The sequence below is a fragment of the Hipposideros armiger genome, unplaced genomic scaffold (genome assembly GCF_001890085.2).
Source record: "Hipposideros armiger isolate ML-2016 unplaced genomic scaffold, ASM189008v1 scaffold_42, whole genome shotgun sequence".
In the NCBI taxonomy this organism is placed as follows: domain Eukaryota; kingdom Metazoa; phylum Chordata; class Mammalia; order Chiroptera; family Hipposideridae; genus Hipposideros; species Hipposideros armiger.
In genome coordinates, this window is record NW_017731392.1 from 3,565,681 (window position 1) to 3,577,955 (window position 12,275).

The 12,275-nt window shown below is 40.4% G+C and overlaps 1 protein-coding gene across 2 annotated transcripts in view; it reads left to right on the forward strand.

Moving 5' to 3' along the window:
* Positions 1–12,275, forward strand: part of LOC109380970 (cytochrome P450 2C18-like) — a 39,332-nt gene that overhangs the window by 2,159 nt on the left and 24,898 nt on the right. The window contains exons 3-6 of one of the 2 annotated variants that reach the window (XM_019639127.1): positions 1,471–1,638; positions 1,810–1,959; positions 4,504–4,664; positions 8,192–8,368. In XM_019639127.1, coding sequence (XP_019494672.1) covers positions 1,471–1,638; positions 1,810–1,959; positions 4,504–4,664; positions 8,192–8,368 — 656 coding nt within the window. Of the gene's footprint in view, positions 1–301; positions 1,639–1,809; positions 1,960–4,503; positions 4,665–8,191; positions 8,369–12,275 lie in introns of those variants that run through there. The other variant, XM_019639126.1, reaches the window with a different exon arrangement.

Below are 12,275 nucleotides of genomic sequence, written 5' to 3' on the forward strand. Positions count from 1 at the left end.
GTGGAGGACGTTGCTTCACTGGCCCAAGTTGGCACCATCATTGCACTCTTCCCAGGCGAGGCAGATCAGTCGCCGGCTTCTGGACGGCCACTCACTGTGGCTGTTGGCCGCTCATGCTGGCTGCTGGACACACACGGTAGCCCATTTCAATCCACTGCCACAGGGGCTGCAGCCTACGCCGTCGCAGGTGACTCATGGCAGCCCAGCTCCAGGTTGAGCTGTTGTTCAGCATCCCAGCTGTAGAGGGCAGTGTCACTGGCCCTCACACGTGGGATCCGAACTGGGGCCTTTTGGCGTCTCAAGCCAGCTCTTAACTATGGCGCCACTCGGCCGGCCCCTGGAGTATTATTTTTGATTTGTTATCGTCAAGAATAGTGTACGAAGTAGTGCATTTTGCAAGTGAGATACACTTAGGTCTTTGTATGGTGGAATCAAAATAATAAAGTGGCAAAAGATGGGAGAATTGCTGCTTTTTTGTTTCACCATCATTTACTGTGACTTTGGGCTGAAGGTAAATGGTAAGGGAAGCGTGTTTGATTAGTGATTTCAGTCAAGTAGTCATCTGCCATATGTTCAGTGTGTTTGGTGCAGAACAGCCATGAAAATTGAACTTTACTGCAGAAGCCAGTTAATGCCTGATGTCAAGGAAACAGCTTGGGATTAGGAGCAGGATGAGAGAAAAAAGTAATCACGGCTGCTGGATGGTAACAGGATTCTTTTTCCTCTGCACAAAGCTGCTGTCAGTGCCCTATAAATGCTGCAGGTGACAGAAACTGTTCTTCCAGGAGATGCTGCACATCCAGGCACTGCCTCTGGGGGGCTCACTTGCCTTCTGTGCTGTAATATGAGAGGATCACACCTGGGCTGGGCCTTTGAGGCACCTGGGGTGATTTTAAAAATACAGATTTCCAGTATTCATCACAGGGCTACTGAATCAGAATTCTTATGGAAACAGCTGTACAGGTGATCCTAAACTAGGCGGCTGGTCATTGGTCCCAAGGTGGTCATCGAGGATTGATATATTGCTCAAGGATCAGAGGTCAACTAAGAAGAGGCTCCAATTTCAATCTTTTATGTAGTAGCTAGAGATGCTGGAAAGGAATTGGAATTCTCTTGACATCCGTTCCCTTATTTATAAGTGGGGCAAATGAACCTACTGAAGGTGCTGCTTTGAGGTATCATTGTGGGTTTTTTTTTTGTTTTTTGGTTTTTTTTAAAGATTTTTATTGGGGAATTGGGGGATGGGGCCCTGAGGTATCATTGTAATCTGTGTTCTCATTACCCAGCTCATTGCCTGGCTCCTATGTGGCAGCTGTTAACAATCACCCTCATATTCGTGAATTAAATTCAGAAAGATTTTAGGCTGTGTGTTGTAGAATAAACACAAAAACAGGATGATAACATCATACTGAATCAGGCACAATGTATTATCAAATAGTGACTTCTTTTGCTAATATCTGTATCTCCTTTCCCAGCTCTCAAAAGTCTATGGCCCTGTGTTCACCGTGTATTTTGGCATGAAGCCCACTGTGGTGCTGCATGGATATGAAGCAGTGAAGGAAGCCCTGATCGATCTGGCAGAGGACTTTTCTGGAAGAGGCAGCTTACCACTGTCTGAAAAAGTTAATAAGGGCTATGGTAGGTATGCATGTGTGCACGTTCACATTGGTAATGGGCATGGGGAGGATGGAAAATGGGAATTTGAGGATCTCCTCCCCAAAGCTTGGCCCATCCACGTGACTGCCAGGTGTCAGCTTCCTCCTCCTCGCCTAGGACCTCCCTCCCGGTTTCTGTTTTCTCTTTCTGTAGGGATCCTTTTCAGCAATGGAAAGACATGGAAAGAGATGAGGCGCTTCTCTCTCATGACCCTACGGAATTTCGGGATGGGGAAGAGGAGCATTGAGGACCGCGTTCAGGAGGAAGCCCGCTGTCTTGTGGAGGAGTTGAGAAAAACCAATGGTGGGTGATTCTATATTCTGCTTCTCTGTAACTCTGAGCTCAACAGACTGTTCTCTTTCCTGATGACATCCTTGGCAACATTTCAGGGGGCCCAAATCTATCCTATGGGTAGTAGCTACCAGCCCTCATGTGGAGGAGGGAGGGTTTGAAGTCGAGAGGCAAGGGAGGTTTAGCGTATCTATGCTAGTTGTGTGGTGCACCCATGATTGTGCACACAGTGTGGGAATAAAATCATTTTATTCATTTCAAAAGTCATTTAATCCAGTTCAGTTCCACCTTTGTTTTCAAATCAGAAATCATGAAGAATCATTTTGAATCATTTTCTGAAAGAGGGAGCAATGTTTTTCTTAAAGCATAAATATAGATTATTTATTCCCGAGCATTTCACCAGGTGATATTTGTCAAGTGGACATGGTGGGAATGCCCTCATCAGATTCGTATGGAGCATGTAATAAGTGACAGGTGCTTTCACATAATTGGCCTATGTTTATATGTCAGCCTCACAGACATATTTGAGGCTGACTTCCAAATCCCATGCATACAGTTCTGGCCAGTAATGATACTTTTCTATGGTTTTAATGCTTAGGAATCCCTTAGTGCAGCCCTCATCAAATGTGACTTCCATGTAAACAACTGTTTTGTTTTATTTATTTTTCCATTAGAGTTGACATACAATATTATATTAGTTTCAGGTGTACAACATAGTGATTAGACGTTTATATAACTTATGAAGTGATCACCCCAATAAATGTAGTACCCATCTGACACCACATATAGTTGTTACACTATTATTGACTATATTCCTTATGCTGTACTTTACATCCCCGTAACTGTTTTGTAACTGTGGAGCACCCCTATAGCCCAGAGCCTCCGCTCCCTGCACCAAATTTTTCCAACTATCCAGTCATATATTTAGTAAGCACACCTACCCTGCCTTGCTCGTTTCTTCCCATGGAAACTCCAGTAGAGGCTGTGGCCCATGCTTTCCCCTCGTTCCTTCTGCTTCTGGACCAGCCTTAGTATTTCCCCATGTGGCGCTGCAAGGCGTGTCCCCTTCTCTTGGGGATTGTGAGTGACAGACTGTCTTTTCAATGGCTGTTGTATCCTGATCTGTTGGTCTCACCATCTGAATAAAAATAAAATCCCAAGTGCATTTTAAATTGTATTTGGGTTAGAACTTTTATGGTAATTATTTACCCCTTTCTGCCAGCTCTCCTGACCTATGAAGAGCTTGTCCCCATGAATCTGACTCTCAGTCTGGATTCCAAATTGCCCTGCTTTTCAATTCTCTCTCAAATGGAATAAAAGGAAAGATTAAAAATCCTATTTTAGATGTGAATCACACAGGCAAAGAAATCTCAAGGAAGATTTTCTGAAAGGTTAGTGTCCTCACATGTTTCAGCTGAAAAGGAACCAGGCATAGGAGCAGCTAGCTAAACAGGCTTCCTATTATTTAATTCCTTATTGTTCCTTTCACAATACTTCTTAATTACAATACTTCTTAATTAAAGTCACACTAATTACATCTATGATATGCATTTGGGGGCTTTTTGCATATGAAGTTTATTGATCATTTAATATTAGCAGTTTTGTTTAAATATTGGCCACTAAAAGAGAAATTTCTCCTCTGCTTTAATTTGACTATAAAATGATGGAATTGACCTAAATGATGGTCCAATAAAAAATTTATAACATACAATATTCTGTTGATGGCTAGGTGTATCAATAGCCCAGAATTCCACAAGTGAGCAGCTATGTCCACATGAATGAATGTGGGGCCTGACCGGTTGAGATGGACATTGTTTCCTAGACCAGGAAATGGGTTTTTTTTCCTACATTGCAATAAAGAAATAAAAGGACTCCACTTATCAGTTTAACCTAATTTGTTTGCCTTATGTGTGATATAAGTTTCAAATGGAGAGTTCTTATTTTACTTTTATTGTAGGCCAATAAATCTATCTTCTTCTAATTTGTACCATTTGTGTTAGTTTTTCTTCACATACAACATGGATGGCTTTTGCTTTGTTACCTTTTTCCATCAGATACCTGAATTTGGCTATACTCTTTCTCTCTTTAATCTTTCCCTTTGTTTATTCTATATGCGGTTCCTTCAACTATTTATATAAAACGTTCCCAGGTTTCTAAGCATTTTCTAACTTCCTACATCAGTGTTTAATTTTCGCAAGCTCACCAGAGAGATATGATTCTGTATTGATAACCTGAATTATTAGGTGTTTTAAAAAGTGGCCTCTTTAAACTTTTTCCTTTGGTCTTCAAAATAACGGACACCTTCAGTCAGAATCAAATAAACACAGCAGTGATGTAAATGGATTATTTGGAAAACCATTATTCAACAAACTAGAATGGAATGGTCAGTTTATACTGAATGGAAAAGTGATGTTTTGATTTGAAGCATCCTGAAATTTTTGCTGATAAGGAAATTTCTGCTTTAGAGATTCTAAAATTGCCGTTACTTGTTATGAAGAACAAAGAATTTTGTATGTATATTTTAATGGTGTTTTAAAATTGTTTCTGATTCTTTAGCTTCACCTTGTGATCCCACTTTTATCCTTGGCTGCGCTCCCTGCAATGTGATCTGCTCCATTATTTTCCAGAATCGTTTTAATTATACAGATCAGGATTTTCTTAACTTGCTGGAGAAATTCAACGAAAACCTCAGGCTTTTCAGCTCCCCGTGGATCCAGGTGAGGTCAAGTTCCTCCCTTCCTGAGAAATCGTTTATGCTCTTTTCTCTGACAAGTCCAAAATTCTGTATGGACCAAGCTGTGAAGTGAATATTGACAAACTGTACGTTTGGATATTATAACGTGGCAACTTTGGAAATCAGATTTTTTATTATTATTTTTTTTTTGCTTGCCATAGTTTTTTGTTTCTTTTCTTTTTGGCCTTCTACAGGCTACAGCTGTTTGTTTGTTTAGTGACTTTTCTACACTATTTTTGCAAAGTCTTTTCTTTGTCGTGTGTGGCCTCCAAAATCTGTTCCTTGAGCTTCTGTTCATCTAGTGCAGGGGTCGGCAAAATGTGGCTCGTGAGCCACATGCAGCTCTGGGTACACACATGTGGCTCTAAAGTAAAATTGAAAATGAAAATAAAACTATAATAGTTTCACTTATAAAATTTTTAAAGGATATTCACATAATGGTGATTTCATTTGTTTTATGGCTCTTGAATAATTTTTAAATTGTTGTGAGGGACAGGATTGGCTCTTCCGTTTCAAAAGTTTGCTGACCCCTGATCTAGTGTTTTGACAGAGATTTCCTTGAATGTGAAGAAGAGCCAAAGAGAAGATGGAAAGGGAAGGGAAGGAAACCAGCTCTTCCAGATTGGCTCCGTGCCGGGGAACTCCTTTAATATTTACAGCCCATTTTCAACTCTGCCTTAGTCTTCACTTGTTGCTTGCACTGCTGAGCCTAGAGATTAGCCAGAGGTGAAAGTTTAGGGTCTTCACAGGTCTTTTCTTAGCCCTTGTCCTGCCCTGGGCACGTACCGTATTTGCCAGCGTATAAGACGATTTTTTGGCCCTGAAAAATATGCCTCCAAGTGGGGGGTCGTCTTATACACCAGGTACACTTCAGATAGACTGCCCATAGTGCTTGCCCGGTGCCATAGTGGCCTCCCGATGCCCGCCCACTTCATTCCACATACCGTTCAGGCATCAGCAGTGCTGCTGGGTGTATGCTCGGCTGTTATGTGATTTTGCTGTTATGCGATTTTACCACACTCGCAAAATCGCACACAGCCGACCATACACCCAGTATGATAGCGCAAAATCGCGAATCGCGATTTATGTATATGTTTGATTACATACAGCCTTGTGACAGTTTTCCTGCATGTCATAAGCATTTGAATATAAATATAAATGTTGAAATCAAATCTGATATTGTTTTACCTTTTATTTGGTGTGTGGAAGGTGTGCGGAAGAGGGGGTAGTCTTATACGGCGAGTATATAACAAACTCTGTATTTTGAGTGGAAATGTTAGGGGGTCGTCTTATACGCCCAGTCGTCTTATACGCCGGCAAATATGGTACATAGCTTTGTAAATTTCTTAGTATACATGGGTGCTTTTGAAAGCCCTAATTTCCCAAAGATACCCTCTCTCCAGCTTTTCTTCCCAGGATATTGGTGCTCTATTTTATGCCTTAACTGTAATCCTTTTCCTCGGGTGGCTGTGGGATGTTCGTTCACCTTACATGGATTTTGAGACATCCCTGCTGCATTTCTATCCTGAATTCTAAGTTAGATGAAACAAAGGCAAGTGCCTGTATCAGTCCTTCAGGTTGCCCCAGACAGGACAGAACAGAAACACAACTCTTTGCGAGTGAGGTCTGCTCTGCTTCCTCTGGAACTAGGAACCAGGGACCCACATAAGAAGCTGACTTTGTTAAGACCACTGCCAAGCCAAGGGCGGAGGTGGGGGTGGGGGTGCGAATGCCACAAAGCTTTCCCACTATTTTTAAGTTGTCTTTTTCTTGGTTCAGTTGCCTTTCATTTGATTGCTGGAAGCATTTGTTCTCTAGAGTTCTGACAAGTTGATTCTGACAGGTTTTGCTTGATTTTTTTGCATTTTTATGGCGACTCAGGCCTTAAGAGCTGAGGCCATTTTTTGCTGCTGCACCATTTTTGCTACTGTTGCTCTGTGAAGTGAATGTTTGAACACCATAGTCCTGCTCAGAACTTGGTGCCATGGAGTGAACATCTGGAAAAGATGGCCGAACCCTTTATTTTACAGATGAGAAAAGAAATGCCCGAATATACAGCTGGAATTCAAGCACGCTGGCTCTCTAGCCAGTGGTTTTTTTCCACTAAACCCCAAAGCCCAGTTTCCATTACCTACTTTGGCAACTGCCCAGAAGCATGGCAGTAGCTCTCAATGAACTCCCAGACCCTTGCTGAAAGGCTTCCACTCCCTGCAGGGCTAGTCCTCCAATCACACTCAGTGACCTCTTCATCACATGACTTGGCAAAATATCTGAATTTAGGAAGGGAGAGAATCTTTACTTCATGGAGGGAAAATGTTTGGGACCACACATGCTGCCAGGGGATACTGACTCGGTTGGGGTGTTTGATGCTCTGGTGGGGTCTTAGCTGACAAGGTAATTGAAACTGGGATGACAAAATGGTTGGATTTATGTGTGTGAACCATAAACATCACAATTTTGCCCTGTGCTGAGCTGATACATGTTATACTCTGCCTAAATAAAATCACGTGATCTTAGAGGTCACTTACTTACTCTGGTGCATAGATACTTTATCCATAAAATGCTGAGTTGGGTTTTATGGCAGTTTTGTACCCCTCCCAGTTAGAAAATAGTGATCCTATTTCCGAGGCTGTTTGATAATAGTAGCAACAGCATGGAGAGCTTTGTGCTCTGTATCAGGTTGCCCAAACTCCCTTACCTTCTGTCCTCATCTGTTAAATATAAATCACAGTAGTAGTAATTCATGCCATTCTATATTTCAAGGTTGTAGAGAAGTATTAATGAAAAATGCTTAAAGACATAAAGATGCTTGAATGTAATACTATAAGGCTGATGTATTAGGTATAGGAAAATATTGTCATCTTTTATCATCTGGTCAGTTTTCTCCCTTAAATATCTCTACCAAAATAGAGAATTACTTTCCATGTAGAATATAAAATGCTCCTCCTGAAGGTAGAGACCACTTTTTTTTTTTAATATATATTGGGGAATTGGGAGGATGGGAACAGTGCTGGGGAATTGGGGGAAGGGGAACAGACAAGTTGCTGTCCTTTTGTTCTTCAGTCTAGTTGTGGAGGACGTTGCTTCACTGGCCCAAGTTGGCACCATCATTGCGCTCTTCCCGGGTGAGGCAGATCAGTCGCCGGCTTCTGGACGGCCGCTCACTGCGGCTGCTGGCCGCTCACGCTGGCTGCCGGCTACACACGGTAGCCCATGGCAACCCACTGCAGCAGGGGCTGCAGCCTACGCCGTCGCCAGCGACTCACGGCAGCCCAGCTCCAGGTTGAGCTGTTGTTCAGCATCTTAGCTGTAGAGGGCAGTGTCACTGCCCCTCATATGTGGGATCCGAACCGGGGCCATCTGGCGTCCCAAGCCAGCTCTTAACCATCGCGCCACTTGGCCGGCCCTAGAGACCACTTTTTATTCACCTCAGTTTTTAACTAGGGCTTATGGTAATGTATGTCTTCAATACATGTTTTTAATTTAATAACTATTTTTTTAATCTTTAAGGTCTGCAATAATTTTCCTGCTGTCATTGATTATCTCCCAGGGAGTCATAACACAATAGTTAAAAATTTTGCTGATATAAAAACTTATGTTTTGGAGAAAGTAAAGGAACACCAAGCATCCCTGGACATTAACAACCCTCGGGACTTCATTGATTGTTTCTTGATCAAAATGGAGCAGGTAAAATATTAATAACAGATCAATTATGTGTTTGCCTGCATGTTTTGGCTTATTGATTACTTCTGTACTGATTGGAAATGTTTAAGTGGCCAGGCAAGAAATCCTTGATGAATACTTTAGGTACTGATTGTATGCATATCTGGATTGAGCATCATGAAAGATTTAAAATTAAATCACTAAATAACTAGAATACGTGCACCCTGTTTATTAGGTACTAATAGGCTACCTGAGGAGAAATAGAATGCACAGCTCAGTTGAAATGGAAATACAAACTAGTTAAAAAACGTGAGATCTTGAGCCATAAAAAGAAGGTGGGCGTGATGATTTCACACAGCATATGGGAGAGTGAGGACAGGTGGGCTTCCTGCGTGTCTTGAGGATTGATATAGACCTTCAAATATTTGCAATAAGGAATAGGAAAGGGGATTTCAGATTGGTAGAATGGTTTAATGAGAGGTTCTGAGGTGTGTGGTGGCAAAGAAATTAGATGGATGGAAGAGAGAAGCCTTAACTGACTGTACAGTCAACAAATATGAATTTGAACAGATACAGAGTTGGAGGTTGGTGTCCGTCAAGTAACTGTAAACCCAAGTGAATGTCAGCATGAGAAGTTTTGATTTGATCAGGTATATGTATGAACCAGAACAAGAGTAAGATGCAAATAATTACTGGGGAAATTTTTCCTGGCATTTCTGTAAAATGATCTGTATGATGAGAATAAATCTCAAGGACCTGCTGTGAGCTTTTTTCATTTCTTTAGACTTTGGCTTAATGAAAGTCTGGATAATGTAAATGCAGAGGACTCTGAAATAAAATCAAGTTGTCCATCTAATCAGATTCTTAGAAACCTATAGAGATTGGTTTTAGTTAGAGGAGAGGACGAGCACCAAATTGTAGGGACTATATGGGAAATTTCAATAAGACCAGATATCCAACTTGAGAAGTTTCACCAGATAGTGAATTCGAATAGCCATAGGGTCAAGTTGGAAAATGTGTGACAAGAGTAATATTGGTGTCATAAGGATACTTGTGTGTAAGTGCAAAGTCCTCCTTGAACGGCGGAAAGGCAGAATCCAGAACACACTGTAAAGAGCTAATTCTAGAGAAGGAAATTCCTTCCTCTGAGGCCACCATTATTTTATTCAACCACTTTGTAGCACTCGGTAGAAATGAGAAATCAGTTAGTAAGCTAAAATGGCAAGGAGTCAAAGGTGCAGGTGAAGGTGACTTTCAAAGAATTGTCCATGGATTTGAATTGGGCTGTTCAAATCATGTGTTCTAGATGGAACAAAGTGAGAAGATGGGGTGGTTTGAGTAAACTGGAGGAGGGAAGAAGCAAATTACTTCTACTCTCTGCTTTCTCTGCTGCTAAGGCAATGACTTTTATCTCTCCAGGGTCCAATTGATTTGAGAATCTGATTAACAGTAGGGACACCTTCCCAGAAGAATATACCTGTATAAGTTCTTGGTATTCTATACATATTTTGAGGGATTTCCTTGATTTTAGGAAGCCCCTCCACTAACCCTCGGCTAAGAAGGGCTCTAAAATCTCTGGTATTTCAATGAACAGTGTCTAGTTCCTCAACACTATATTTAAAAACTGCATTGTTCCTCTGCCCTTCTCTACAGTATTTAGAGTCTAGCTTTTTATTATTGTTTTGGTAACATCTTTATTGAGTATAATTCTCATACCATAGGCTTTACACATTTTAAGTACAATTCAGTAGTTTAGTATTTTCACCTAGTTGTGCAACCACCATCAAAAACAATTTAAGAACATTTTCATCTCCCTGAAAAGAATCCCCATATGCTTTCGTAGTCACCCCATTTGCCCCCAAACCCTCCCATTTGTAGACCTCACTGATCTACTTTGTGTCTCTATAGATTTGCTATTCTGGACATTTCACATTAATAGAATTATGCAATATGTGGTCTTTTTTGTCTGCCTTCTTCCACTTAACATACTATGTTCAAGATTCATTGATGTTGCAGTATATATAAGTACTTCATTCCTTTATTATGGTTGAGTGATATTCCAGTGTGGATACATCACATTTTATATATCCATTCATTGGTTGATGGACGTTTTGGTAGTTTCTGGAGTTGTTGTTTTTTTTTGTTATTATGAATAATGCTTCTATGGATATTTGTGTACAGGTTTTTGTGTATATATATGTTTTAATTTCTCTTGGATATTTACCTGGTGGTAGAATTGCTGGGTCATATGACTTTATCTTTAACCTTTGGAGGAAGTATGACAGATCAAAGACCTAAATGTAAGAGCTAAAAATATAAAACTCTTAGAAGAAAACCTACTTATAAAATTGGCTGTACCATTTTATATTCTTACCAGCAATGTATGAAGGTTACAATTTCTCCACATCCTTGCTGCTGCTTCTTATTATCTGTCATTTTGACTCTAGCCATCCTAGGAGGTGTAAAGTGGTCTTTTATTGTGGTTTTAATTTGCATTTCCCTGATAGCTAATGATGTTTAGCATCTTTCCTGTGCTTGTTGGCCATTTGTATGTCTCCTTAGAAAAATGTCTTCCAATTCTTTGCCCATTTTTTAATTTGGCTATTATTATTTTTAAATTATTGAGATGGAAGTGTTTTTATATATTATAGATATTAATCCACTATCAGATATATGATTTGCAAATATTTTCTATTTTGTGGTTTGCTTTTTCACTTTTTTAAAAAAAATGTATTGGGGTGACATTGGTTAGTAAAATTATATAGGTTTCAAGTGTACATTTCTATAATACACCATCTATATATTACATTGTGTGTTCACCACCCAGAGTCAGTTCTTCCATCACCATTCGCCATGTATTTGACCCTATTTTACTTTCTTTCTTTTTCTATTTAAAAAGGTTTTTTTTTAGTTTCAGTGGTACAACACAGTGTAATAGTTAGACATTTACACCCCTCACAAAGTGATACCCCCCCTATCTGCTGCTCCTCTGCTATCAAATATAGTTGTTACAATTCCATCAACTATATTCCTTATGGTGTACTCCACCTCCCATTTTACTTTCTTTCTTTTTTTTTTTGCTTGTTGGTTTGTTTTTGTTTTTTAGCTGAGCCATCCTGCCACCTGTTGGTAGCTCCGCGGCAACTCAGCTCAGGCCGGGCATCGAACTGCTGTTGCTCAGAGCTCACACTCTTGAGCGAGCTCTTAACCAACTGAGCCTCCCGGGCGGCCCTCCATTTTACTTTCTTGATAGTGTCTTTCGAAATACAAATGTTTTAAATTTTGTGCCATCCAATTTATCTATTTTTTTTCTTTGATTGCTTGTGCTATTGGTGGCATATCTAAGAAACTATTATCTAATTTAAGGTCATGAAGATTTACCCCAAGTTTTCTCCTAAGATTTTTATAGTTTTACTTCTTACATTTAGGTCTGTGATCTATTTGAAATCAATTTTTCGTTATATTGTAAGGTATGGGTCCAACTTCATTCTTTTGTATAAGCAGTTCTCCCAGCACCGTTTGTTAAAGAGACTATTTTTTCCACATGAATGGTCTTGTCAACTTTGTTGAAAATCAATTGACTGTAAATGTGATGGTTTACTTTTGGACTTATGATTCTATTCTATTGATCTATATGTCTTGCTTTATGCCAGCACCACACAATCTTGACTATGATAGCTGTGTTTTAAGTTTTTGTGTGTATGTGTGTTTTTTAAGATTTTTATTGGGGAATTGGGGGGATGGGAACAGCAGTGGGGATTTGGGGGAAGGAGAACAGACAAGTAGCTGTCGTTTTGTTTTTCAGTCTAGTTGTGGAGGACGTTGCTTCACTTACCCAAGTTGGCACCATCAGTGTGCTCTTCCCGGGCGAGGCAGATCAGTCGCCGGCTTCTGGACGGCCGCTCACTGTGGCTGCTGGCCGCTCACGCTG